We start from the raw sequence: 23,392 nt of genomic DNA on the forward strand, positions 1-23,392 counted from the left end.
CTGCTGACCATCTCGTTAGAGAAGGTCTGTGTATCATCCGCCGGCCCGCGTATGTTTCATGCATGGTCAGTGAGCATGGCACTTTTGCAACAACCCGTTTGGTCAGGGAACGCCACACGACGTTGCCGCACCAAAGCCCATGCCACTCAGGTGTCTGAGCTTATAAGCTTTTGAACATCACTTTATCAGAGTGTCTCATAATGGCGAGGAAGGATCTCGATGGTATTGTTCGAAACTCTGGGCCTGACTCGGAGAATATGAGCTGACACCTTCGATGACTGCAACACGGTAGAGAAGCTTGTAGCGAGTTTATCGATTAGTCTTGATCAAACAACATGAAGCCACAATCTATAGTCTATCTTCGGTGCTATCACTGCGATATCATTTAGCGAGGATGATCATGTATACTTTTCTGATTTGCGTATAACCATGAGAGTTGACGTCCCGCTCTGAAATGTGAAAGGTATAATCAAACAAGCAGTCGATTTTCGATTAGCTGGGAAGCGAGAATATGTTCCATGAAAAACGATAGTTGATTGAAAGACTCGGAGAAGCCAATCTGTACTTCATGATTCTGCAGAGTCTACAGGGAAGGTCGGTTGCAAGCCTGATACGCATCCAACTCGATCATACTTACGTCAGTTTCCAATACACCTAACAAACGCCCATGTTTACTGCTTAGCTATCCAAATTCTCTGAGAGGTTGGATGGTAATGCACCAGCTCCCAAGCAGATTTGCTTACTGCCCCTGCAGTTTCTAGGACTGGCTGACTGCAAGAGGCATGCATGCCTGCTATGCCTCGCTCTCTCCCCGCACTCATCCCTCGTACACGCACTTTCTTAGTACATTGCCTAGATTTTTAACGTGACACACTACCACCGAAGAACAAAGTCCGCCGAACATGAAGTCCACCACTATCGAACAGTCAATAACAGTGTGTCTAGACACAAGCTGGCATTGCCATTCAGAAATTTCAAGTGATGGCTCGCACACTCAGGGCGACATACGCGCACTTGGTAAGCCAGTCTGTCTTGCGTTATCCTCAAACTCAGAGAATGGCAAACTGGCTGTTGCCAATCAGCTGTTCCTGGACAGGTACCGCGATACCATCGACACACGTTTATTGAATCGAAATGACGGCATCTACCCACTCGCAGCAAATCATTTTGTGTGGCAACGTAGATTGGAAGACACCTACGTTATGCTGGAGTATCCATTTCATACGCAAAAACGCACAAGGTGCCAGTACATTAACGATGTATTTACCTTCTCAACTGACTATCATGCCAAGCCGCTCCGCTCGAAGAATTGGAGGATGAGGAAAAGGAAACTAAAGAAGATGGCGATCAACAGCAACATCAACCACGATGTATAAAACCTCTAAGCCATATTTGGTATCATAGTAGAACCAACTATGCAATGAGCTTAACTGAACTACCAAAAGTTTAGGTAAAGCCTTCCATGCTCTCATATAACAAGGGAGCTATGGCATCTTCCAGTAGAAGGCGATGGATATGCCCTAAACGAATGTCGGTATGCGCTCGTCTTAACTTGAAACTTTCGACAGCCTAGAATTTTCAACCAGCTAATGGTTGAATTCGTAGACATTCGTTTGCAAAAATGGATACATCGATTCAAACTTCAGTTGTAGAACGTACATATAGTTTAGCATGTATTTTCGGAGTGATATCCTTTGTAAATATGCCATGGATAACTTCCTGGTGCTCTTCACCATATAGTATGATTCAAACGCCATAAAGAGATACAATATAATGCCGTTCGGGTTTAGAACTATATCCCTTATTGATTCCACATACGACAACGAGGTTGTTCATCACGAGCTGATCTGAGGAGACAAGTACTACCACTTGCGCCATGATATGTAAGACGCTTTTCAAGTTTGGAAGCAGTCACGGTAAAGCGTTAGTATAGTGATGATATCTCATAAGATATGGACAAATTTGAGCCAGGTATCGTTATTGTACACGACCAATCACCTTCTTAAACATACTCCAACTCCAACGAAGCATTCGCGCAAAGTGTCTCACACGTTACCCAGGCGGCGAAGGAGTTTGCACAACCTCTTTCAATCCTCACGACACCAACCCATGGTGCTGAGGGTTCCTGAGAACTTATTCCCGAAAGATTTCATTTTGCCTGATACACCAGGCAGGGTCAGCGGTGTGGTTGCTGGGCATGTGCTGAGAGTGAGGGGTGTGTTGGGCCAGCAATAAGATGACCAGATGAGATTATATTGAGAGTATGTCTACGAATTACCAGATTGCGTTCGTATAGGCAGACAGGCGGATGGTTTGCTGTCAAACGTATCTGTGAAGTTGCAAACACATATTTCAATTTGACCTTGTGTGGGATGTAATTGATAGGAGTGAGGAATCGGCTGAGACGGATGTGAATATTGATAACGAGTCTCGGTGACGAAAGAAGGCACGCCTTATTTTCGAGAAGGATGGTACTACGTCGATCTAGTGTTGCCTGATGTTGAAATGTTGAGAACGTGGCTAGCTACACAGCGATGATGTGGTATTTTGATTTTTGTGGTTTGTAGAGCGGGCAAGCCTTCTTCTACAATTCTATCAAAGATCGAGCATTGTTTCGGACTGTGTATCGTGAGATATTCTCACCACCTTCGTGTGGGCCGGTTGAGGATAGTTGGAGCCGGATGTGATATACCCGAGCGCATTTGTCAGCTTACCTATGCTTCCTTCTCATGGGATTGCTTGTTAATGATTGGTAACCGTTTAATAAAACCCATGTGTTTACGTGAGACCAACGCATACCAATATCACACTTGAAGTGATTTGGCAATGTCGGTGTACTTGGAGTGGGATAGATTTGTAAGGCGGGGTTTATATGACGGACTTCCGCTACGGAACTCCTCCGCATCCTGATTGGTGTAATGATGAGCTATGAACATATAAAAGTGGTCTTTTGCGTCGACTTCAAAGAACACCTACACATATCTTCCTACAATTGTTTCCAATTCAGTAACTTCACAACATGTCGTCTTCCATCAAGCCCATCAAGATCTACGGCAAGCACGGCCCCAACCCGCCCAAGGTGCGCATGGTCGTCGAGGAGCTCGGTCTCCCATATGATCTCGAGGATGTCCAATTCGCCGATATTAAGAAGCCCGACTTCCTAAAGATCAACCCCAACGGCCGCATGCCAGCTATCTACGACCCGAACAACGACTTGACGCTCTGGGAGTCTGGCGCAATCCTTGAATACATCACCGAGAAGTACGACACGGAGAACAAGATTAGCTTCGCGCAGGGAAGCGACGAGTACTACCTAGCCAAGCAATGGCTCGCTTTCCAGGTAACAACCCAATTGTGGTTTCGAGGCAGATGGCTGACATGGACAGATCTCCGGCCAAGGTCCATACTACGGCCAGGCAGTCTGGTTCACCAAATTCCATTCCGAGATGATCGAGAGCGTACAGAAGCGATACTACGACGAGATCAAGAGGGTGACCAACGTATTGGAGACCCATCTCAAGACACAGCCTAAGGGCCAGGACGGACCATGGCTCGTGGGAGGGAAGTTCTCGTATGTCGATTTGGCCTTTGTGCCGTGGCAAAACATCCTTTCCTCCTACTTGGAGGGCAAGGTGGATACGAGCGAGTTCACGGCCGTGGCGGAGTGGCTGGGAAGGCTTAAGAGCCGCCCTGCGATCAAGAAGGTCTGTGAGGACCCGTAGATGGCTTAGAGAGGAGGTGCTTTGTGAAATAAATAGTAGATAAGATATAATTACTACTTGTAACAGGCATATCTGTCCCGCTCGATGACGTCACCGTCAAAAACAGCGTAGAGCTTGTCTTTCGCTGTATATTACCCTGCGTGTTATCCTCTGCATGTGTATTCAACACTTCAAACGTGCATTGAGTCTTAGGGATTTCCGCTCTCCTGACAGCTAGATATACCGGGAAGCCATGGGTGATTACGCGTTGATGGCATGATTCGATCCACTCCACATTCGGGTATACGCTATGTCCGCGGGGTCGTACATCACCTCCGTCGACGCATCCAGTTCTCGACTTTCTCGACGGCGCGCTGGATGCGGCTTTCGTCGTCGGCAGTCGCTGACGCGCAAGTTGTGATCGCGTCCCGTCATGCACAAGTCAATGTTCAACTCACACACCACACCTACGATTTGCGCACAACATGACTTCCCTACCAAAACCCCTTCGCGTTCCGTACAAAACAGTACAGAATGTAGACCTACCAACAGACATCTATGTCCCTGAGCAGTCCAGCAAGTTCGCACCGGTACTCATCATGATCCACGGCGGCGCTTTCATGCTCGGCTCCTCAGATCTCAACAACAAGGACCAGATCCAAGACTGTTTGGAGCGAGGTTGGGTCGTCTTGGGGATTGAGCATCGCCTTTGTCCTGGTGTGAACGTTCTCGAAGGTCCTATCACGGATGTAAGAGATGTGCTAAAGTGGACACAAAACGGTGGACTGGCAAAGGCGTTGAAAGACAATGGAAACAAGGTAGTGCCGGATGAAGAGCGTGTGGTGGTTATGGGTACAAGTTCCGGTGGGCACTTGGCGTTGTCTACTGTATGTGTCGTCTTGCCCTCTCTTTTTCGCATGCAGAGTTTGCTAACACAAACAGGCATGGGATGTTCCCAAACGCCCCCTCGCGATTCTCGATTTCTACGGCGCAAAACACTTCAGAGACCCATTCTGGTACGAAACTCTAGACAGCTTACCCGAACACTTTCGCGAACCCCGGCCCGAAGGGGAGATAGAGGGTCTTTATAACGAGAAAACAACATTCGTCGGTGGTCTCTCCTTAGAAGGACAAGCCGCCGATCCCTCGGCACCCAATCCTAAAACTCGACAAGCATTTGCAATGCACCAGATTTCTACTGGGAAAGTGATCAAAACCATCTGGCCCCAAACGCCAGATAACTTGCAGCTCATCGATCCAGTACTCAACGTTAATAAAGATTGGCCGCCGGTTGCTATTGTGCATGGCACGGCGGATAAAATGGTGCTTATGCGACTGAGCAAAGAGCTCGAATCACAGCTCATTGCCCAAGGCGTCGAGACGGAGTTTATTGAAGTTGAGGGGGAACCGCACACTTTTGCTGGGTCCATGAAGAAGGGGTCAAAGACGTGGGATACACAACGCAAGGGATTTGACTTCTTGGAGAAGATCATCACTACGTCTTACAATAGCTAGGTGTGTTGATGCAGGAGAGAAAGGGATGTTAGTTGTGCGCTACAACCCAAGATTACGCCTCATTGTGAAGATAGGGCTGAGCTCAAGGTTTGGAATCCGAGGACTGCGATCTATGCATGCCCCTAACAACAATCCCGTTGCTCCATCTTTTTACGTCGGTCTCTTATTGCCTCCGATGTGCGTCGGTACGATCGATGTACAACGACGTGGTCGGGATAGCACCCCACACTACGGCCAAGCCCGCTGAATGTGGGGTGGGATCGCGAAATGAGGGGCTCGTTTACCCCTCCATGAGACCAAAAGCATTTGGTGTCTGTACGCCAGCTCTGATTTGGCGAGCAAAAAGTCGGTACACCCTTGTCCTGTGTTGTACGCTCGGGATCATGCGGCCGTACAACCGTATGCGAACACGAGTCAACAGGATAGGTAGAGCTCGAAACAAGCATTTGTCAGAGAGCAGTGGCCCCGTTAAACGCAGGAACATGGCCAATGGTTCGTACAATGATGACCCAAAGAACGTGAAGCGGCACCGTTATGGACCAGACTTCTTCCCGGACAACTCTAATGATCACCCGATCTACCCAAGCATGAACATGGTGCATATGTCAGTTGTGCGATCCCGAATAGTACTGTCTAGCTGTTGTCCGATTACGGTTGTCGGTACATGATCGACTGGGTTTCGTACCAGGGCAACGACTTCGCAGTCAAGGGTGTTAGTACCTCCTTCTTTCCTAGTTATTAACTAGAGTCCTCACGTTTGCTACCACCTCTCCTCCGCCTTTCCTACATTCCCCTTCCCCAGCCACAAAACAACTTGAGTTCACTCCTAAAACACCTCCAACATGTCTATCCCACGCGTAAACGAGCCTCTGGGGAAACCCTCACCTTACATCATCCCCGCCTACGAGGGTGAATCGATAACTATCCCGGGAACACGTTCATCAATCCGCATCCTTGCTTCCCAAGCCGAAACCGATAACCTGCTCTCCGTTTTCAACATGGACGGCACGACTGGAGATCCTGTTGGTTTCCACTATCACGATTACGCACACGACGTCTTCATGTGTACACGCGGGAGCATGAAGCTCCAGCTCGGAGACAAGTGCAAAATCCTTCGGGCTGGTGACTTTGGCTACGCGCCACCAAAAGTTGTCCACAGCCCGCAATTGATGGACGGCGTGACTGAGACGATCGGCTGTGTCACACCTGGAGACTGGGTCAATTTCTTTCGGTTCGTTTGCGAAAAGTATGACGGTGTCATTGGAGACGAATTCGATAAACGGAATACGGGTGCGCACTTTGGCTCTAAGATCATGGAAATCAAGGCCAAGTACGATGTGCAATTCGTGCGCGACCACGTTGCTGCTGAAGTTTCTGAATTCGACGCCGAGGACTCAAAGCTACCTGATAGCCCTGCGGCATACTTTTTGAAGGCAGATACCGGGCCGGCGTATCTGCTTGAGGGCGTACTGGCGAGGCCTTTTATCACCACAAAACAAACCGCACACCCAACAGGGAACTTCGCCGTTGCGAGTATCGAAGGGAGCAGCAAGTTGCCAAACAGCATTTTGAGCAAGCCTTTCACATTCGAAAAGGTTCATCAGGCATTCTATGTGATGACTGGCGCCATTTCGATAAAAGTTAACGGCGGTGAGGCCAATCTGGTCCGAGTAGGAGAGACAGCCTTCATTCCAGCTGGCACCGAGGTCTCGATTGAGTTTGTGGACAGATATAGCCGCTTCTGGTCTTTTTCGAGTGGCGATGGGTTGGAGACATTAATCTCTGAGGCTGGAGGGGCATATGAGGGCAAGATATTGCCTGAGCAGCATCAGGTCAGAAAGACCGATGCCGATGCGATTCGCAAGACGGCAGAGAAACTCAACCTCAAGATAAGCATATAAATATAATTGTCAGCGTTTCTTCATTAAAGTCGAGGCTCACCAAACCATGCACCTGACGTCTTTCATCTTTCAGAGTGTCGATCGTTGCTAGGTGAGATAATTCCTCCCACAGAGCCTCAACCGTACTAGCCCGCTCCAGCACCTCCAAACCGCCCGGCATACACCCACTCTCCATCGTCCTGCACCCGCCACCGACTAGCATACACACAACATTTTTCCCCATCCTCCTGATCTTGCGTAACGTCCAGGTACCACTCCTCCCAAATCGGATCCCACTCCCAATCCTCCCAACACCCCAACAACTCTGCCGCTCTGTCTGGCCCGAGATTCGCTATGTGCGCCATACTCCTGTGCTCCCAGACACCCCTCGCTTGATTAAGGTGCCACCTCGAGAGGTAGACATAGGTTTGCTGCTCAGGGATGTGCGTGTGGAATTCTTTCCACGCAGGGTCCCAAGTCCACGTATATGTTGAGAAAGATGAACGAGGGGTCAGTTGGTGTGAGGGGTGGGAGTGAGTCACTACTTGATCCAGGAGGTCGATGGCGGATTTGAGATCAGATATGTCGAGGATCGCGGAGCTGGCGGTCTGTGAGGAGGTGGGTTGTGGATGCCATTGCGAGCGTGAGCGGAGAGTGTGTTCGATTGTTTCTAGTTGCTCTTGTAAGGCGTCGACTTGAGTCTTCACGTCCTCAGTGGCAGGTATCAAAGTCAGAAAGACTGCTCCATTGTCGTCTTCAGGTGCCTTATTTGCGTAAGATTGGGCATCACTACTTGGGTTTCAGACGAAATGGCGTACATGATCTACAGGCACAAGAACACAGTTCTGTTTGCCGCTCTCTATATCTATCTTGAAGCTTTGGAGTGTGTCCGTAAGTGCAGACACTGCTCTAGAAAGGTCATGCGCTGTTTGATCATTCGTCGACGAGGAAGACATAACGACGAGAGGGTGTGGTAACGAGGCAAAAGAAGTACTTGTTCAGTATTCAAGTGATCCAAGTCTCTAGGAGAGGTAGTTGTTACGAAGGGGAGAAAGCGAGAATGTTCTTTTTGTCAACATCGCCACCGAGCTTCGCAGGAATCATGACTGATCTACCTAGCAATTCAGAGCGTGCATCTCGCACGTGAGAACCATGAGCCCCTCAGCGGTCAGCCCATGTAAGATCAACGTATGAAAATCACACTCGGGTGTAATAGATGTAAGGTCCAACGAAAGCATGCAAAGTTGAGGTGTCAAGGTTGGGAGTGGACCGTGCACTCATGACGCCTCAATCGCGACCGCGACGCGATCCTGTGTTCGACTCCCTTACAACATCCAAGACCCCGTGATCAGCTTCGATGTCGGCCATCTGCAAAAGGATATGCAACAGTACATCGCGTGGTGACATACATGGTTGTCACTATGGCGCTGCGAGGAGGGTTCTTTCAACGCAATAAACGCTTCGGAAAGCACAACGCTTCCTTTGGTACGTATATTTGTTGATCTTGCGGTTCCTCGACGAAAGATGAATTACCTTTGAATACAGGGGGTCATCCAGTAGGTCAAGGCCTTCTTAGGGAACATTGTGAGTTTATGACACCAATTCAACTAATCACCCACCAACTGGGCCAACTATTTCACTCTTTGCATTTCCACAATGCACAGCAATCGCGGTTTATATGGCGTTGGCGGCCTGCTTTGTATGAAAACTTTGTGCCAAAAAACCCCGATCCCTAAAATCCCTTACGACCACGATGAGACCATCAATGCCCGTCTGGGACGCTAGCATCGACCGTCCTACTTTCCTTTCGTCAAACCTAGCACTTCCTGAAGTGATCAGACGAGACTCAGCATGCACCTCGTCTAGTATTACAGATCTGGAGTCAGAGAACTCCAGTACCGAGGGTTCAATACTTATTACCGCGACAAGCATCGCTGAACAGGTCCAAAACACTCAAATCAGGATATTTCTCAACGGCGAGAATCTCGCAACATCGCCAATAGCGCACGTTGGACAATCACACCGACAAGTTCAGATCCCCGCCTCCCTTCGACCACGGAATAGCTCCATCCTTCAAAGTCGAAACGCACCATATACTCAACCTCTTCGGCAGAGGTACACCAACCCCGGACCTCTATATTTAGGTCCAACCGGATACATCTATACGCCTCTCTCCGCCCGTACCCCAGAGTATGAGTCGTTGCGACATGACTTTGGGATTCGCTTTCGAAAGCATGTGGCACCAGCCCAAGTCATGTTGAATTGGGACTTACTATGCGATGAAGATGCAACGCCAAATTTGTACAGGGAGCGGCTCGTCGAGTGCCTTACCCCTGGATTCCTGTCCAAAAAGCCGAAGAAGCTGAGAGATGAGGATGAAGAGATAAGTGTTGATAGCAAGAAAAAGATGGGGTTGTTTGCCAAAGTGAAGAATTGGGTTAGGAGAAAATTTAGTAAGTTTGCGAAGGGAAGCAAGTGGGGATGTGAACTACGATAGAAGTCGACATTAGGATACATAGATTGGTTTGGAGTATCTCTATGTGTTGTTACGTACTCTGTACACTACCTGCGTTTAGGCATCGCATCTTCACATCGTTCTCATATAGCTCGACGGACACGTGTGAAGAATTCACCAGAGTCATTGTTCGTCGACTTCAGTAACGAAGATTCACAGTGCTTGTCTTACAATTTCCTCACCATGTTGCCAGGTCGAATCACTGCAGTATATACCCCAATACCAAAACACTCTTGTCGTTATACTGAGTAAAACAATCATTCCAACTCCAAATTCTAAGACACTGACAACTGCTTCAAACACATAAATAATGTCCAGCTCTCCCACAACAGACAAAACCTCCATGTACCCTGAACAGTTCTGGGCCCTTGTGACCAGGCCCCATTCTCAGGAAAATCGCAACGCTCAGCGGACTAAAGACACCAAAGAACTTGAGCGATGGCTGAACTACGCAGATGAGGAAGATTATAAGCCAGCAAAGAAGACAAACAAAAGTATTTCCCGTCTTCAGACCAGTAGGGAGGATGTGCAGATGCCATGTCGTTCGCGAGTCGACTCTGTTCAATCCGATGCTAGTGCTCACACATCTTCTGGCTCTAACGCAGATACTCTGAAGGAGATATGGTCGAGAAATGGGGACGAATCTGCATCTGCAAAGGGTTCGGCGCGTATAGAGGGATTAGGATTCTTTCCTCGATTTCCGCTCCCGTCGTGTGCGCGTGAGGAAGCAGATGAGGAGTGGGCAGATGAGAGGCTGAAAGCGGAGAGCGAGGCGCGGAATCGTGGTGTGATGAAGAAGGTGGTGGAGTTCTTTAAGGGTGTATAGAGCAAGGCGTTGATGGGTCAGAAGCTTCGAAAGAAAAAAGGCATGATGAGATCTGGAGTTCGTTGCAAAACGGACAAGCACACAGTCGTGATTTTTGGAGCACAATGAGTCTTTGGTCCCCACGCCTCCTCAACCGCCGATGCAACGATGTAGAAGCTCCAATCCATTCAAGTTCATCTCTTCGTTTCCGCGTGCCATAATGCTATACGCCAAAAAAACGCCATGTATGCCTGCACTACCCCGTACACTACTGTACAACCGTCCAGGAACCTTTCTTGTCTTCCCATCATCTACTAATACCCCCGCATTGCTTCCCCCGCCTTCTTCTCGACATAATACCCCGGGTCTGGCCGTCTCGACTCGCGCATCTCAGTCTTTGTCATCGCATGATCCACTTCCTTGACGTCAACGAGCTCTTTGATCCTCATAATTTGACCGGCGACAGATTGGCTGACGGGGTGGTAAACGGTCGTCATGCGTTTGCGCAGGCCGAGCGCTTTGAGGACACCTTGTGTTTTAAGGGGCATACCGATGCCGGATCGCATGAGTGTTATGCGGAAGTAGGGCATTGTGGAGGTTGGGATGGATGGTTTGGCGCGTTTGCGATGGTGGGAGTCGAGCGATGGGTTTGACGGCGGGAGGCGGATGGCGGGCGGAAGAGCTGTGCGAGAGTCAATTGAGGCGTCACTTCATCATCTCGAGGAGTCTCACCTACTGTTTGTGTGGCTGGCGCTGTTTGATGCCCGTTTGCGCGCTCACGATCGCTACCCTGGACTTTTTCGATGTCGGAGCGACGAGCGAGTTGTCCGGATGCGGTATGGTCGCATCGTGGAAATGTGGGGCAGAGGCTGATTCACGTGCGCGCAACCTTCACTCCTCAGGCTCACCTTTCAGCAAGACCATCCTCTCCTTGGAACCCTGTGATTGGATCGCCATTTTTATCCATTTCCTGTATGGGAAATAGCGGTGAGCGTGTCTTTACAACCTCATCCGAGAATAGGCATGCGTCTGCTCCCGAGACTGCAGGCTGTCTGCTTACTCGGGAGGGAGCCAGCATCCCATGTCTACGGTGATTGTAACGTATCTTCGATTAACGAATGGGAGTTTAAGCGGAACTGCTCTTCCCGAAGCGCCCACCCGCTTGCTTGTACCACATTGGCATAGGAAGGGATACAATGAAATGACTGATAATATTGCAGCGGCAGCATGCTTGAATACCTCATCTATCTACGGAGGAAGAGATGGGCAATGTACGGGTACAGCATCGTAAACACACGTCTTTGACTTCCCTCTCTTTTACCCTTTGAGGTTGTCGAATCGTTCTCATACAGTCTTGCGTTTACCTCATTACCTTCTGTGTCTATATGTCAGCCAAGTCCTAGAGGCTCTCGTCAGTGGGGTGATGCATTTTCGAAACTCTTCTTCTCGGCCCCCAACGTCACCATTATCAGTGCCCGCTGTGCCACCGACCCACAGTCATCGACGATGTTCCACGCATCGCTCATGCATGCGCAAATCCAGACCCTCTACATTCCCAATGGGTAAAAGTGGGCCTGCCGTCGCCGCAATCCAAAATCTTGCCGATGGCGTGTACTACACCCGTCTCTAGCGAAGGTCTAAACGAGGATCCTCGCCAACGACTCCATGCTCATAAATCTCCAGAGCGTTGGCCTTCCGTCGACCCGGTCTTGACGTCCTGCATCATCCCAGACGCACAGCCATGTTTCTTTGTTTAATATCTCATGGCTCGGTAGGGTGCGTTTGCCAGCACTCAACTCCGACGGGTATTCGACTTCTCAGCGGAAATGTAAACGATCATGATGGACGGGGAAGGGATTCGACATGGCCGAGCAGCTTTTGATTCAAATGTGTTGAACCCGTTTGAATGGCTCAGTTCACCGCTTCACTCTTCTCATAGTATTAATACAGCAATGTTCTATCTCTAGTATGGCTCTCATTCGACATCCACCACCGCGTTCATCTCATCCTGCCGCCTCAGCATCACTGCGCCTCGATTGCTACTCGTTTTCAAGCGTTGTCCTATCAATTCTCCTTCTTCCAGTTGAACTCACACTATTTGCCACCCGCACTCCCTCATACCCACCATCCGAACCCCAACAAGCCTCAAACCCCCCTAACCATCCACAAAATGACGAGCAAGTCCCCTCTCCACCCCTCCACCACCAACCACTAACACCCCATAGCAGTATACACCCTCTCCCTCAACCACCCACTCATCCCCACCCCACCCCCCTCCCCACCAACCTCCATCCCCCCACTCGTCTACCGCGTCCACCGCGCCTCAGCCCAAACCCGCTACGCCTTCGGCACAGGCTTCAGCGCAAAGAACCAAACCACAATCCTCAACTACACATCAGCCCTCTCTCGCTTCGGGCTCGCGCACCTCACGCAGCAGACCAACATCTCCAGCCCCTTCATCAGCGTGTACGACAGCCTGGCACACGCGGAGCGCGTCGCTAGGTTCTTCAGCGAGAAGTACGGCGAGGATACGTATGTTGTTACGGTGGATACGCGGCATTTTGCGAGGGGGCCCGTGTTTCGCGCTGCGGACCTGCTGAGGGATGGGGAGGGGGAGGGGAAGGAGAAGGAGAAGGGTGAGGAACGTGCGCAGTGGCTGCATTGGGGGGAGTACCTCGTTATGTATCGGATTCCCGCGCAGGCGATTCGGGATCAGACGCCTGTGGCGCAGGGCGAGAATCAGAAGTGGAGGGCTGTTGGGGTGATTGGCGGGGCGTAGGCGTAGGGCCTTGGGTCTGTGGGACTGAGAGGTTGTGTAAACGGTTGGATAGGTTTCGTGGGTTGCTTTTCGTTACTTGGGTTGGAACTTTCTTGGGCGTTCTTCTCTTTCTGCATCGAGTATCGGCTTGTGGTGTTGGGTTTGGGTTCATCCCGGTGGGATGTCGATATAGTTGATTTTCTTTCCTATTTTACCTAATTTGGTATGATGCTACATGGATATGTTTACTTGTTATGGTAGAGTACAGCTCTTTAATCACCACTTCGATGTATTTCTACCTTGTTCCTCTTGACCACCTCACTAGTCATACGAACAAAAGAAGCAAGGCAGTGAGGTCGTTTGTATGATTATTGGTGAATTTGTAGGTTACATCTATAGAAAGTGTGATCTCGATGCTTTCAGGCCGCGCGACCATATATACTCAACTACTAGCAGGAATACAAATCTCAAGTCTTCCCTCAGACTACGAAATGTGTACTCGCGCTATCTCTAAGTCTTATCGCAGTATTTGGAAGACGTATACCATTAAGCTGGGCCCTTTGTGCTCCTCTTCTGAGTATGACCTGTGCAGCACTCTTACGCGTCATGTCAGTACTGAACAACGAAACCACCTTCCTCCGGTTCCAGTCCGCTTGCCGCGCGCAATTCTGCTCTAATCGAGCTAGGGCTAAAGACATCATCCCCATCCGTCATGTCCTCAAAGTTTTCGAGCATCTCGAACCCTTCTCTGCCTAGGGCACGCAGCCCCTGAACGATGTTATCCATTCCGTCTATTCTGGTTAGCAAGTTGTATTACAAAGGAATTTTAGTATTGGTTGTTACCTGCTTCATCTACATAGTAGCTGATATTATAAACGAAGTCAATATCCAGCTCCGCAAACTCCTGCTCAAGCGTCCAGAGATGCAAGGGAAACTCGCCAGCAGCGTCGTCGTGAGAGTAGTTAATGAGAATCGAATGCAAAGTGCGAAGGAAGTCGAAGTCACTCATGAGCAGCATTAGAAGTTGATCGTCGTAGTCGATATCCCAGGGCAAAGCGGATCTCTCGTAATCCAGGACCAAGACTTCGAGATTGGGAGGAAGTAGTTCTGGGAGCGATGTGAATCCTTTCCACATGACGTCCTCATCTCTGGCTCTATCTCGCTGTTCAAAGAGACCTATGGGCTTTCCCATAATAACACTGAAGTTGATTTCCAGGTGCTTGAGCACGCACATTTCGGCAAACACGCGGGTGGGCGGAAATCTGTCTGTCAGGTCCATGAAACTGTCGTGAGAGGTGTCGAGTACAAGCAGCTCTAAGGTCTTGCAATGAGAACGTAATGCACCGATGACGTCTGTGTACCATTGAAGTTGGTCAGACGGGACGGAAGAGGCGGTGTACCTGAAACTCTTGACAGTCTTACACGCAGCCACGAGTCCAGAAATGACATCAGAGGAAACCGACGAAACATGAAAGTGTATGTTCTCGACCAAAGAAGAACCGGGTGGTAGTGATTCAACAGTACTTGCAGATGACGTCGACATCCAGTCAAGATTGAAGAACCGAAGGGATGGTAGCAACATGATCTGATACACATGCTCAGTGGATAACTCGGTTGCACCTAGAGTGATTCGCTTGAGCATGTGAAAGCCATGATTCGTGTTAAGGTCAATGGAAGACTGATGGGCGGCGTGAAGGATAGGATCGAGCCATGCTATATCGCTCAAGCAGCCCGATATATCCGTGATTTCTAACGCTTGAAGAGATTCCCGAGAGAGAAGGATAAGGAGACCCAGATCAATGCTTTCGGGGATAGTTGCAAATAGTTGAATCCACGTATGCTCGTATGGTAGAGATAGACCGTGAAGTTTTGCGGACAGTTCTTCCACGTTTGTGCATGAATTGTATGTAGATGGTGAGCTTTCTGTTCGAAAGGTGGCGTCAAAATGTATCTTCTGAGGACGGACAGAGAAACGTGTAGATGAAAACACTCTCTGTAGAAAACCACGGATAGGTCCCTTCGATCCTGCGGAATAAGTACGATACAGGTAGCGCATTCCAAAAGGATAAAGGTATCGGCAGGTTCGTGCTAGAGCAGCGAAGGCTACCCGAGCATGGCGTTCGTGGGCAAAGTCGTCCAGCTGTTCGCAGATCTCCAAGATAAGCTCGTCTGGCAAAGGCGCAAGAGGGTTCGCCATGATACTTTGCTGATGGTTCGTACTGGCATCCACTGACGCAGCTGTCTCGTTCTCGCATTCTGTGCTGCGCAGTATACGCCGCGATTTAGGCTACAAGTTCTTAACCACACATCCAAGTGACTTGAGGTGAGTGTAACAACTTACCAAAGTTTTACCGTCTGCGTGGGTCGTGTGGACCATGTTTAGTGTGGTGAGAGACAAAAGTGTTGGAGTGGAATAGACGAGAACAGCGGGGCGCAAGGCAGGCACGAATCCGGCGTTTGATACATGACTAACCACAAGCGGTCGGAACGCGGATGGGACGCGATGTCACGTGTAGAGAGCACGTAAAGGCAATTTCGAGACTATTAACCGATCGGATGTTTTCTTGAGGAGAACTCGATATCGAAAGACTGCTTTTTGCTTCTTGTATCCTAAAATAAATAAATGAGGGATGAGTCATGAACGATGTGGCACACAAGTAAAGAATAGACGTTAGAATATGAGAAGTAACTTGTATCGGACCGGATTCTGCAACAGAGCAACATTGTAGGGTAATAGAAAACGCCAGCTCTCATAGTGTATTCAACAGGACATGAAACATGCATTGGCTGATCGACTAGCCAAACCCTGGACCTTGTAGTACATATATTTATTCAACAAATGGCTGGCTGAGCGCTGAGCGAATTCCAGAAATTACAAAGGAAGGTCCCGTTGCGCGCCTTCCGCCTTGGGCGATTACCAGATCCTCAGGCGATCAAACAAACCTTTGCAAGACCTCACGCTCCCGTCGGTGGGTGTGACGACGCGCGATTTGTATTTAGTGAGTATGACAATTGGCAAAATACACCAATACAATCGGACCGAAAGGTGTTGTGCCTCAGAGAACAGGAGCTCAATCCATGTAGGTATTGTCATCCCCAGATCGACCTGGTGCTTTGAGACTGGTCTCGACGAGGCTCCTGTGGTTGTTGCAGCGTCAGGTAGAGTTGGCGTGCAGTTGCATCCTTCGTGCCCTGGTAATTAGACGTGGCTGAAACAGCGGACACATGTTGTGTCACCGTGGAAACGTCAACCAGTGGTACAAGTATCACTGCTTCTATCAGGTGATAGTAACCGCGAGTTCATTGTGATCTGTGGCTAGGTGTCAATCAGTTACTCGTGCGGCTCGTTGATTGCGTTTACGTAGGGGTGTGGTGAGCGGTCGTGGCACGACAAGGTACCCCAGATGGATTGCTGCGCACCCTAGCTCCTACGCGGCTGCTCTCGACGACAATTTGTGCTCCTGAAACACGGCCGCAGACTCACTCTAAGCACAACATTTACTTGAGGAACGCCTCACAACTGCAACCAAGTTGATATTCGACGGGCTAATTAAGCTCCCGCTTAAAGTCTGCACGGAGCCAATCCCCAGATTTCAAGGCGTATCAGGGGCAATCCTTCGCCGTGCAGCGTCCGCCCGTCCCGATAGGTATCTTCCTGAATCAATCTGAGGAGGCCATAAACCCCCCAAGACGTCGACTGCTCGTGATGCCCTCGCGCCCATCCCACCCACGATAGTCCGACACGTCAGTACGTCAGCACGTCTGGCGCCATGTCGCGCTGGAGGCCGTTACCACGAATTGCCTTTGCGATATGCACGTATCCATTCCAGCCCTCGTCGCCCGCCGACCTGCCACTCGAGATTGGCGACGAACTGTACATCATTGAGCAGGGGGGGAAGGATGGCGCCTGGTACCGGGGCTACTTGGTTGCGCCGCCCTCGCTGCTGGCGGGCCTGACGAGCGTCAAGGGCCAGACACTGGAGGCGCGCGTCTTCTCGGGCATCTTCCCGCGCTGCTGCGTCGAGGTGCGCGAGGTGCTGGGCGAGCGGAAGAGTACCGGGCCAAGCGAACACACGTCCAACGGCGTCATCACGCCCACCGAGAGCACACGTACCGCCTCTCCCGCCGCGAAAGGCGCACACCGAACCTCCAAGACCGACGCAGCCTCCGCCCTCACACGCCGAAAGTCGAACCGGAAGCGCGCCGGCAGCCACGGCTCACAATGGACCGCTCGCGAGGAACACCTCCAGCAGCTCGCGCTGCCGCTGTCTCCCATATCAGACCCCACCGCCCCGCGCCCCCCTGCGCCTGTGCCTATGCTCAAGATTGGCGACGAGACGCCCACATCAGCCCAGGAGCCCTTGGTCGACGAGATTGCGTCCTGCCTGCGCGAATGGCACTCGACCAAGGTACACGAGCTGCTGCTGGCGCGGAAATACAGCGCCCTGGATCACATGTCAGCACTCGTGAACCGTCTCGACACAGCGCGCCGCCAGCTGCTGCACAAGGTGCTGACTGCAAAGGAGCTGGAGAAGGTGCGCGAGGCGACCGTGTGGGATCTTGTGGCTGGCAACAAGATGCTTTCTGGGGATGTCATAGTGCGGAGCCCCTCGCAGCGCGGCCGCATATTGACAGGAGACGACTCGGCCATTGATATCACCAGGCTGCAGTCAATGATGAGTTTGCTGGAAAGCCAACCTACACCTCAGGCTGACGAGCACAACCTACATCATCTTTTCGTCAGCCTGAAGAGTGTCTTGGGTGACGTCGTGGCGGGAGCGGCCCAAGTGAGCATGCACCTGTGTTTGAAGACGCCTGGAACGGCATCGCAACCTCTGTCGGAAGCATATTCGTTTGATCTAACCGCACGGGATGGAAGCGCAGTCTCATTCGCTAGCGACAAACTACGTTCGCTTCTCGTCGACCTTAGCTCAACTGACATTGGAGAAGGCGCAGGCTCCGGTACCGGCTTGTATCTTGTGTTTCGGTTGATGACAAATGAGCCCATACACATGCCAATTCCTGGAGAGAAACCGGGCGTGCCCACCGAGAGCACATCCAACAACAATTCAGGAGTGCAACCCTCCCAACAAGGAAGTGTCAAGAGCGGGAGGCGCAGTGCCATGTTTGGTTCCAAGCGGACCAAGTCAGCCAATCCCAGAATGACTGACTTAACCAGTGCCTCGCGCCCCAGCACCGAGTTGAATCGCTCTCAAAGCTCGGAAGTCCGACCAAGCTCTGCGTTGTCCAAAACCAGAAGTCTGTCCAAAGAACAAAAGACGCTGAAGAGGGCTGTCGCAGTTGGTGTTTTGCGCGTGAACCAACTGATCCAGGCTGAGTCAGAAGCTGATCAAACTGTGACTATGTGGTCTACGGCAGCCCCTACGGACGAAACGTCGGAAGATGACGTTGGCTGGGATAACTTTTTGACCGACGTCTACCCAAGCGCAAGTGGAAAGTACAAGAAGAATGCCCCTATCAGTCAGCTGACGCTTCATCTCAAAGCTTTTGTGCATCCGGACGCCGACGGCTTGATCGAGAGGACGCCGACATTGCTTCAGAACATCAAACAGACTAGGAAGATTGGATTTACAGGCGCGCCGACTAAGCCTCGCAGCGACATTTACCTCACACTCGTCGAGCCTTTCCTCCCAAAGAATGCATTCTTAGCTCACCCCAAAACCGGGACAGTGCCCCTCATGCAATCTTCTCCGATGGGAAACTTGCAACTGACTATCGAAGTCCGAAAGAGCTCAGGGGAGCGTATAGAAGGATGCATTTACCCTTCAACCAACAGTACAGGACATACTGCTTGGCGCACAACAGCAGTGGAGCGGGGTGAAGGCTGGAGCTCGACTATTCGACTTGCCATTGACCCACAACATGTTCCTGGATCCCACCTCGTCATGAGCGTTGCAGATGCGCCCGGATTTCCATTTGCGCTCTGCTGGATGCCTCTCTGGAACCAAGATGCTTTTGTCCGAGATGGAGACCATGCCCTGTCCTTGTACCGATATGACGAATACACATCAGGAATGATCGCAGGAAAAGGAGCCTATCTTGGCCTGCCCTGGAGCGTGAAGAAGAAGGACGAACATGTGATGGGTCCGATGGCCGCTGTACATGTCAGAACATACCTCTGCAGCACTAGATACTCGCAAGATCCCACGATACTAGGTCTCATCAAGTGGCAAGAACTACCAGCGGGGGAGCTCGTTGGACTGCTACGACGATTCAACTTTGTTCCAGAGATTGAGATCGTAAAGCTGTTGAGCGAAGTGTTTGACGCTCTTTTCGCCATACAAAACCACTACGCTGGTAGTGATGAGTATGAAGACTTAGTTTTCAATGCCGTAGTTTTTGTCCTGGGTATCGTTCATGACCGCCGCTTCAACCTCGAGCCGCTGGTTGATCAGTACGCACGAACAAAGGTGTTTCATTCCCTTGTCACATCTTGTCTCATGCAGAGCTATGGTCGGCTATTGTCCAAACCTACAGATTCCGAATACTCGCGACGACTGCGGGCCACCTTCAAAGTCGGAAAGCTCATCATGAAATTCCTCGTGAACGCTCGAGAGAAACAAAAAATCAAGGAAGAGAGTATAGGGATCAAGAACCGGGCCCAGTTCAAGAAGGAAATGAGAGGCTTGTTCACATCACTAGAGGATTTGATGAAGAATCCATCCCCTGTACTCGTCGGCACCAAAACCCTGCTAGTGCAAAACTTCCATTCTTGGCTACCGGAGCTCGAAGGCTGTATGTCGACCAAGGACATCTTCAAACTGGCTGAGAGCTTCATCGAAGCATGTACAGCAGTTCAAGGCAAGCTCATACTGTACAAGCTGCTACTCATCCACCACATTTCTGATATGCAACTGTTCCGTACACAGGAAACCCGCCGTATCCTCCTCGTAGATACTGTGAAATGGCTTGCGCCCTACTGGGGTAAAGTAGAAACTGTCACTGATCAATGGAAGGACCAAGTGCGCATTTGCTGCTCTGTCATTGCAGCTCAAGTCGAAGACCTGGGACCCGAAGCCTGCGAGTACATGCCCAAGCTGGTGGACTCGTACCGCGCGATACAAGCAATGCCTCGACCAGCCAAGAAGACACTATCGCTGTTGTTTCCTACTGCCTATCCGTTTCAGACTAAGCCAGCTACAACTGAGGCGAATTTCGACGAAGCCTTAGCGGAGATATCGGCTGTTCTCGCAGCATTATCTGGCTCACCCGTACTGGTTCCACTGGACTGGTCAAAAGATGATACATCAGACTTCATCTCCGCTTTGCTGCAGGTCTACATCTCAATCCTTGACTGCGAAGCATTTCCACGGTCATGGCTGAGTGTCCATATCTTTCATCACAAGGCTACGATGCGCGCTTTAGGGAAGCTCTTTAACAATCTTACAGAGTCTTTCCTTCCTTTACCTGACGAAGCAGACGTTTTCAATACCGAGATTTGGCGTGCGTTCTTCGATGCGCTATTGAAACTTGTCGGCAGTGATGCGCTTGCCCTGGAGACTTACCCCGAGCAGAAGCGGCGAGCCGTCTGGAAAATCGCTGGTGATGTTCGCGAACACGGCGCGGAGTTGCTCCAACGCAGTTGGGAAGCTATCGGCTGGGAAACCAGTGCCGAGGACAAGAGCCAGTACGGCCTCGAGAAGATGGGCGGCTTCCAAGTGCAATACGTGCCTGGTCTTGTTTGCCCGATTGTGGAACTATGCCTCAGTGTACATGAGGGCTTGCGTAGTGTAGCAATCGAGGTTTTGCAGACCATGATCGTTAGCGAGTGGACATTGAGCGAGGATTTGTCACTCATTCAAGCAGAAATGATTGACTGCTTGGACCACTTATTCAAGACGAAGCACCTCACCGAGGCTGTAATGCAGAAGCATTTCATTCAAGAGCTCGCGGACTTGTTCGATCCGGTGACTCAAGATCCAGAGGAGCCATTACTTACAGCAGTCCGAGACCTCATTGCGATAGTCGAAGAACTACTGGACCTCCTCGTTGCCGTACACAGCACGGAAGCAACGGGTGAAGTGTTCCATGTCATGGACACCTTGCACCTGATGGGATTCTTGCGAGACATGCAGAAGGAGGATATATATGTTCGCTACGTGCACCAGCTTGTAGAGTTGCAAGTTGAGGAACAGAACTTCACGGAGGCCGGACTCGCACTTCGATTACACGCCGAAATGTACCAGTGGGACCCTACCAAGTTTGAAGATGCTCTGGTCGAACCTCATTTCCCACAACAAACCGCGTTCGAGCGGAAAGAGCAACTATACTTCCAGATGATCGAGCACTACGAGAACGGCCAATCGTGGGACAATGCATTGGGGGCTTACACGGAGCTTGCAAACCAATACGAGCACAATGTGTTTGACTTTGTCAAGCTAGCCCGGACACAACATGCCATGGCCAAGATCCACGAAGGCATCGCAAAGGGCGAGCGCTTAAATGCACGCTATTTCCGGGTAGTCTACAGAGGGTTGGGCTTTCCAGTTGGCCTTCGCGACAAGCACTTCATTTTTGAGGGAACTGCAAACGATCGATTGGCCTCGTTCACAGACCGCATGCAACAGCAACATCCTTCAGCGCTGATAATCAATCCCGGCGCAGAACATGATGTTGAGGGCCAATACTTGCAAATTTTCCCCGTCAGCCCGCAAAAAGATCTTACGCATCCAATCTTTCAGCGAGCGAAGGTTTCTCAATCCGTGAAAGACTACTATCTCCTCTCTCGGCCATCACAGTTTACATCAGCTTCGCGCCGCTCGCCGTCCAACGTCGCAACAAAAGAGATGAGAGTCGAGAAGACAGTGTACACTACATCTGAGGCGTTTCCCACCATTCTGCGAAGAAGCGAAATTGTTGCCGTGGGCGCGGTGACGCTTTCGCCGCTGCAAACAGCTATCGAGCGCACCTCCCGAAAGACTACAGAACTTACTGCCACTGAGCGAAGGATTGCAGAGGGTGATGATACAGCCTTTAACATGCTGACTCAAGAACTCATGTACTCGGTTGACACTGATCTGGAAACATGCGTCGCAAACTACCACGAATTGCTTCCTAACCTACGAGATTCGATGGCATCGGAAGAAGAGGAATCGGATGTCCAACAGCCACCAAACCCACTGGAGAATGCATTGAGGGTGGCCTTGATCGACTATGCTTTGGTCATTCGCCGTTGCTTGGCGTTGTATGTCAGGCCTGCTCAGCAAGCCACCAAAGCAGACCTAACACAACGTACGTAATTCCGTTTCAGCTAAAGTAAATGACGCTAATTGTTATGTAGGATTCGAAACGGTATTCTTCCGAGAGCTCGCCGTCCTAGCGCCGGCGAATGTGAGGCCGTCTTTACAGTCGCCAGCAAGTTCATGGGTTGATTCAACAATCTCTCGATCTCGAATGGTTAGCCCAGCACTCGACGAACAAGTAAACGGGACAAGTATCACCTCGTCGGTGCTCAATGGCAGGCCAGCGCGACAAGACAAGAAACGGCTCAGTCTGGCCTTCTTGACCAAGGGTGTCTTGATGGGCGATACCGACAAACCCAAGGAGCAAGATCCCAAGCCATCTTTGGACTACGCGCCTGACGCCGACTCAGAGACGTCGTCGGTGCACAGTCGTGGCCGCAGCAAGAGCAAGGAATACTCGCGCAACCGGCTGAGTTTGAATTTCCTTCGCCCTACTTCTCCGCTCGAAGCATTACCAAACTTCTCCACCTCGTCAATCGCCAACGAGACAGAAGACGTCGGTCGACGTAGCCTTTCCCGTGCTCCAAGCTACAAAAGCAAGCCCGAGACAGACGGGGATGATGTGCAAAGAAAGGGCAGTATGAAGAAGCGGCTCAGCTTTATGAACATTTCCAAGAAGAGCAGCAAGACTAGTGTAAAGAGCCGAGTCGACAATGTCCTGGTGGAGTAAGGGAATTTTGGATAGCTTCAGAGATGGTCGGCGAGTAAGTGAAGGAATGGTTGAAAAAGGAAGCTGGGGCAGATGTTGGGTGGATTTCAATTGCGCTTGGAGGTTCAGTCTTTCTTGCATTTACACGTTTAATGCTTGGATACGGTTTGGGATGGTTGATTTTATATACCCTTTCATTAGTCTTTTGGGAGAGAGGTGTAGAATGAAAGGATTCTTGCGGATCACGTGCTTTATCGATAAGAATTTTCCAATCCAAAAAAGTTCGCCGTGGACTTGCGAACGGTC

At 50.5% G+C, this 23,392-nt stretch overlaps 11 protein-coding genes across 11 annotated transcripts; 8 read left to right on the top strand and 3 right to left on the bottom strand.

Moving 5' to 3' along the window:
* Positions 1–902: 902 nt before the first annotated feature.
* On the top strand, positions 903–1,376 carry P153DRAFT_383998 (uncharacterized protein; the record flags this gene model as incomplete). The annotated part of the gene is made up of 1 exon (XM_033670294.1): positions 903–1,376. One exon carries the CDS (start codon positions 903–905, stop codon positions 1,374–1,376), a length of 474 nt encoding a protein of 157 aa, XP_033525160.1.
* Positions 1,377–2,877: 1,501 nt separating this feature from the next.
* Positions 2,878–3,849, top strand: P153DRAFT_365431 (glutathione S-transferas-like protein). The gene is made up of 2 exons (XM_033667824.1): positions 2,878–3,340; positions 3,387–3,849. Exons 1-2 carry the CDS (start codon positions 3,020–3,022, stop codon positions 3,720–3,722), a joined length of 657 nt encoding a protein of 218 aa, XP_033525161.1. The 5' UTR covers positions 2,878–3,019; the 3' UTR covers positions 3,723–3,849.
* Positions 3,850–4,186: 337 nt separating this feature from the next.
* On the top strand, positions 4,187–5,216 carry P153DRAFT_355615 (alpha/beta-hydrolase; the record flags this gene model as incomplete). The annotated part of the gene is made up of 2 exons (XM_033666584.1): positions 4,187–4,588; positions 4,644–5,216. The coding sequence occupies 2 exons, from the start codon at positions 4,187–4,189 to the stop codon at positions 5,214–5,216; spliced, it is 975 nt and encodes a 324-aa protein (XP_033525162.1).
* Positions 5,063–5,971, top strand: P153DRAFT_204696 (uncharacterized protein). The gene has a single exon (XM_033662520.1). It carries the CDS (start codon positions 5,333–5,335, stop codon positions 5,882–5,884), a length of 552 nt encoding a protein of 183 aa, XP_033525163.1. The 5' UTR covers positions 5,063–5,332; the 3' UTR covers positions 5,885–5,971.
* Positions 5,972–6,058: 87 nt separating this feature from the next.
* P153DRAFT_287762 (RmlC-like cupin) lies at positions 6,059–7,117 on the top strand (the record flags this gene model as incomplete). Its single annotated transcript, XM_033663560.1, has 1 exon — positions 6,059–7,117. One exon carries the CDS (start codon positions 6,059–6,061, stop codon positions 7,115–7,117), a length of 1,059 nt encoding a protein of 352 aa, XP_033525164.1.
* A 125-nt stretch (positions 7,118–7,242) lies between these two features.
* On the bottom strand, positions 7,243–9,796 carry P153DRAFT_374641 (uncharacterized protein; the record flags this gene model as incomplete). The annotated part of the gene is made up of 2 exons (XM_033669530.1): positions 7,243–7,797; positions 9,794–9,796. 2 exons carry the CDS (start codon positions 9,794–9,796, stop codon positions 7,243–7,245), a joined length of 558 nt encoding a protein of 185 aa, XP_033525165.1.
* On the top strand, positions 9,758–10,630 carry P153DRAFT_204701 (uncharacterized protein). Its single transcript, XM_033662521.1, has one exon. It carries the CDS (start codon positions 9,922–9,924, stop codon positions 10,435–10,437), a length of 516 nt encoding a protein of 171 aa, XP_033525166.1. The 5' UTR covers positions 9,758–9,921; the 3' UTR covers positions 10,438–10,630.
* Positions 10,584–11,324, bottom strand: P153DRAFT_204704 (50S ribosomal protein-like protein L30). Its single transcript, XM_033662522.1, has 2 exons — positions 11,149–11,324; positions 10,584–11,098 (listed from the first exon to the last, which is right to left on the bottom strand). The coding sequence occupies exon 2, from the start codon at positions 11,004–11,006 to the stop codon at positions 10,731–10,733; it is 276 nt and encodes a 91-aa protein (XP_033525167.1). The 5' UTR covers positions 11,007–11,098; positions 11,149–11,324; the 3' UTR covers positions 10,584–10,730.
* A 1,427-nt stretch (positions 11,325–12,751) lies between these two features.
* Positions 12,752–13,195, top strand: P153DRAFT_287611 (uncharacterized protein; the record flags this gene model as incomplete). Its single annotated transcript, XM_033663549.1, has 1 exon — positions 12,752–13,195. A coding segment is annotated over one exon (444 nt), but the record flags the coding sequence as incomplete, so codon positions are not given.
* A 333-nt stretch (positions 13,196–13,528) lies between these two features.
* P153DRAFT_430108 (uncharacterized protein) lies at positions 13,529–15,568 on the bottom strand. Its single transcript, XM_033672821.1, has 3 exons — positions 15,516–15,568; positions 14,018–15,461; positions 13,529–13,965 (listed from the first exon to the last, which is right to left on the bottom strand). The coding sequence occupies exons 1-3, from the start codon at positions 15,549–15,551 to the stop codon at positions 13,784–13,786; spliced, it is 1,662 nt and encodes a 553-aa protein (XP_033525169.1). The 5' UTR covers positions 15,552–15,568; the 3' UTR covers positions 13,529–13,783.
* Positions 15,569–16,703: 1,135 nt separating this feature from the next.
* Positions 16,704–23,327, top strand: P153DRAFT_395209 (uncharacterized protein). The gene is made up of 2 exons (XM_033671383.1): positions 16,704–22,426; positions 22,476–23,327. Exons 1-2 carry the CDS (start codon positions 16,945–16,947, stop codon positions 23,105–23,107), a joined length of 6,114 nt encoding a protein of 2,037 aa, XP_033525170.1. The 5' UTR covers positions 16,704–16,944; the 3' UTR covers positions 23,108–23,327.
* The last annotated feature ends 65 nt before the right edge of the window (positions 23,328–23,392 follow it).

The sequence above is a fragment of the Dothidotthia symphoricarpi genome, assembly GCF_010015815.1.
Source record: "Dothidotthia symphoricarpi CBS 119687 unplaced genomic scaffold P153scaffold_7, whole genome shotgun sequence".
In the NCBI taxonomy this organism is placed as follows: Eukaryota; Fungi; Ascomycota; class Dothideomycetes; order Pleosporales; family Dothidotthiaceae; genus Dothidotthia; species Dothidotthia symphoricarpi.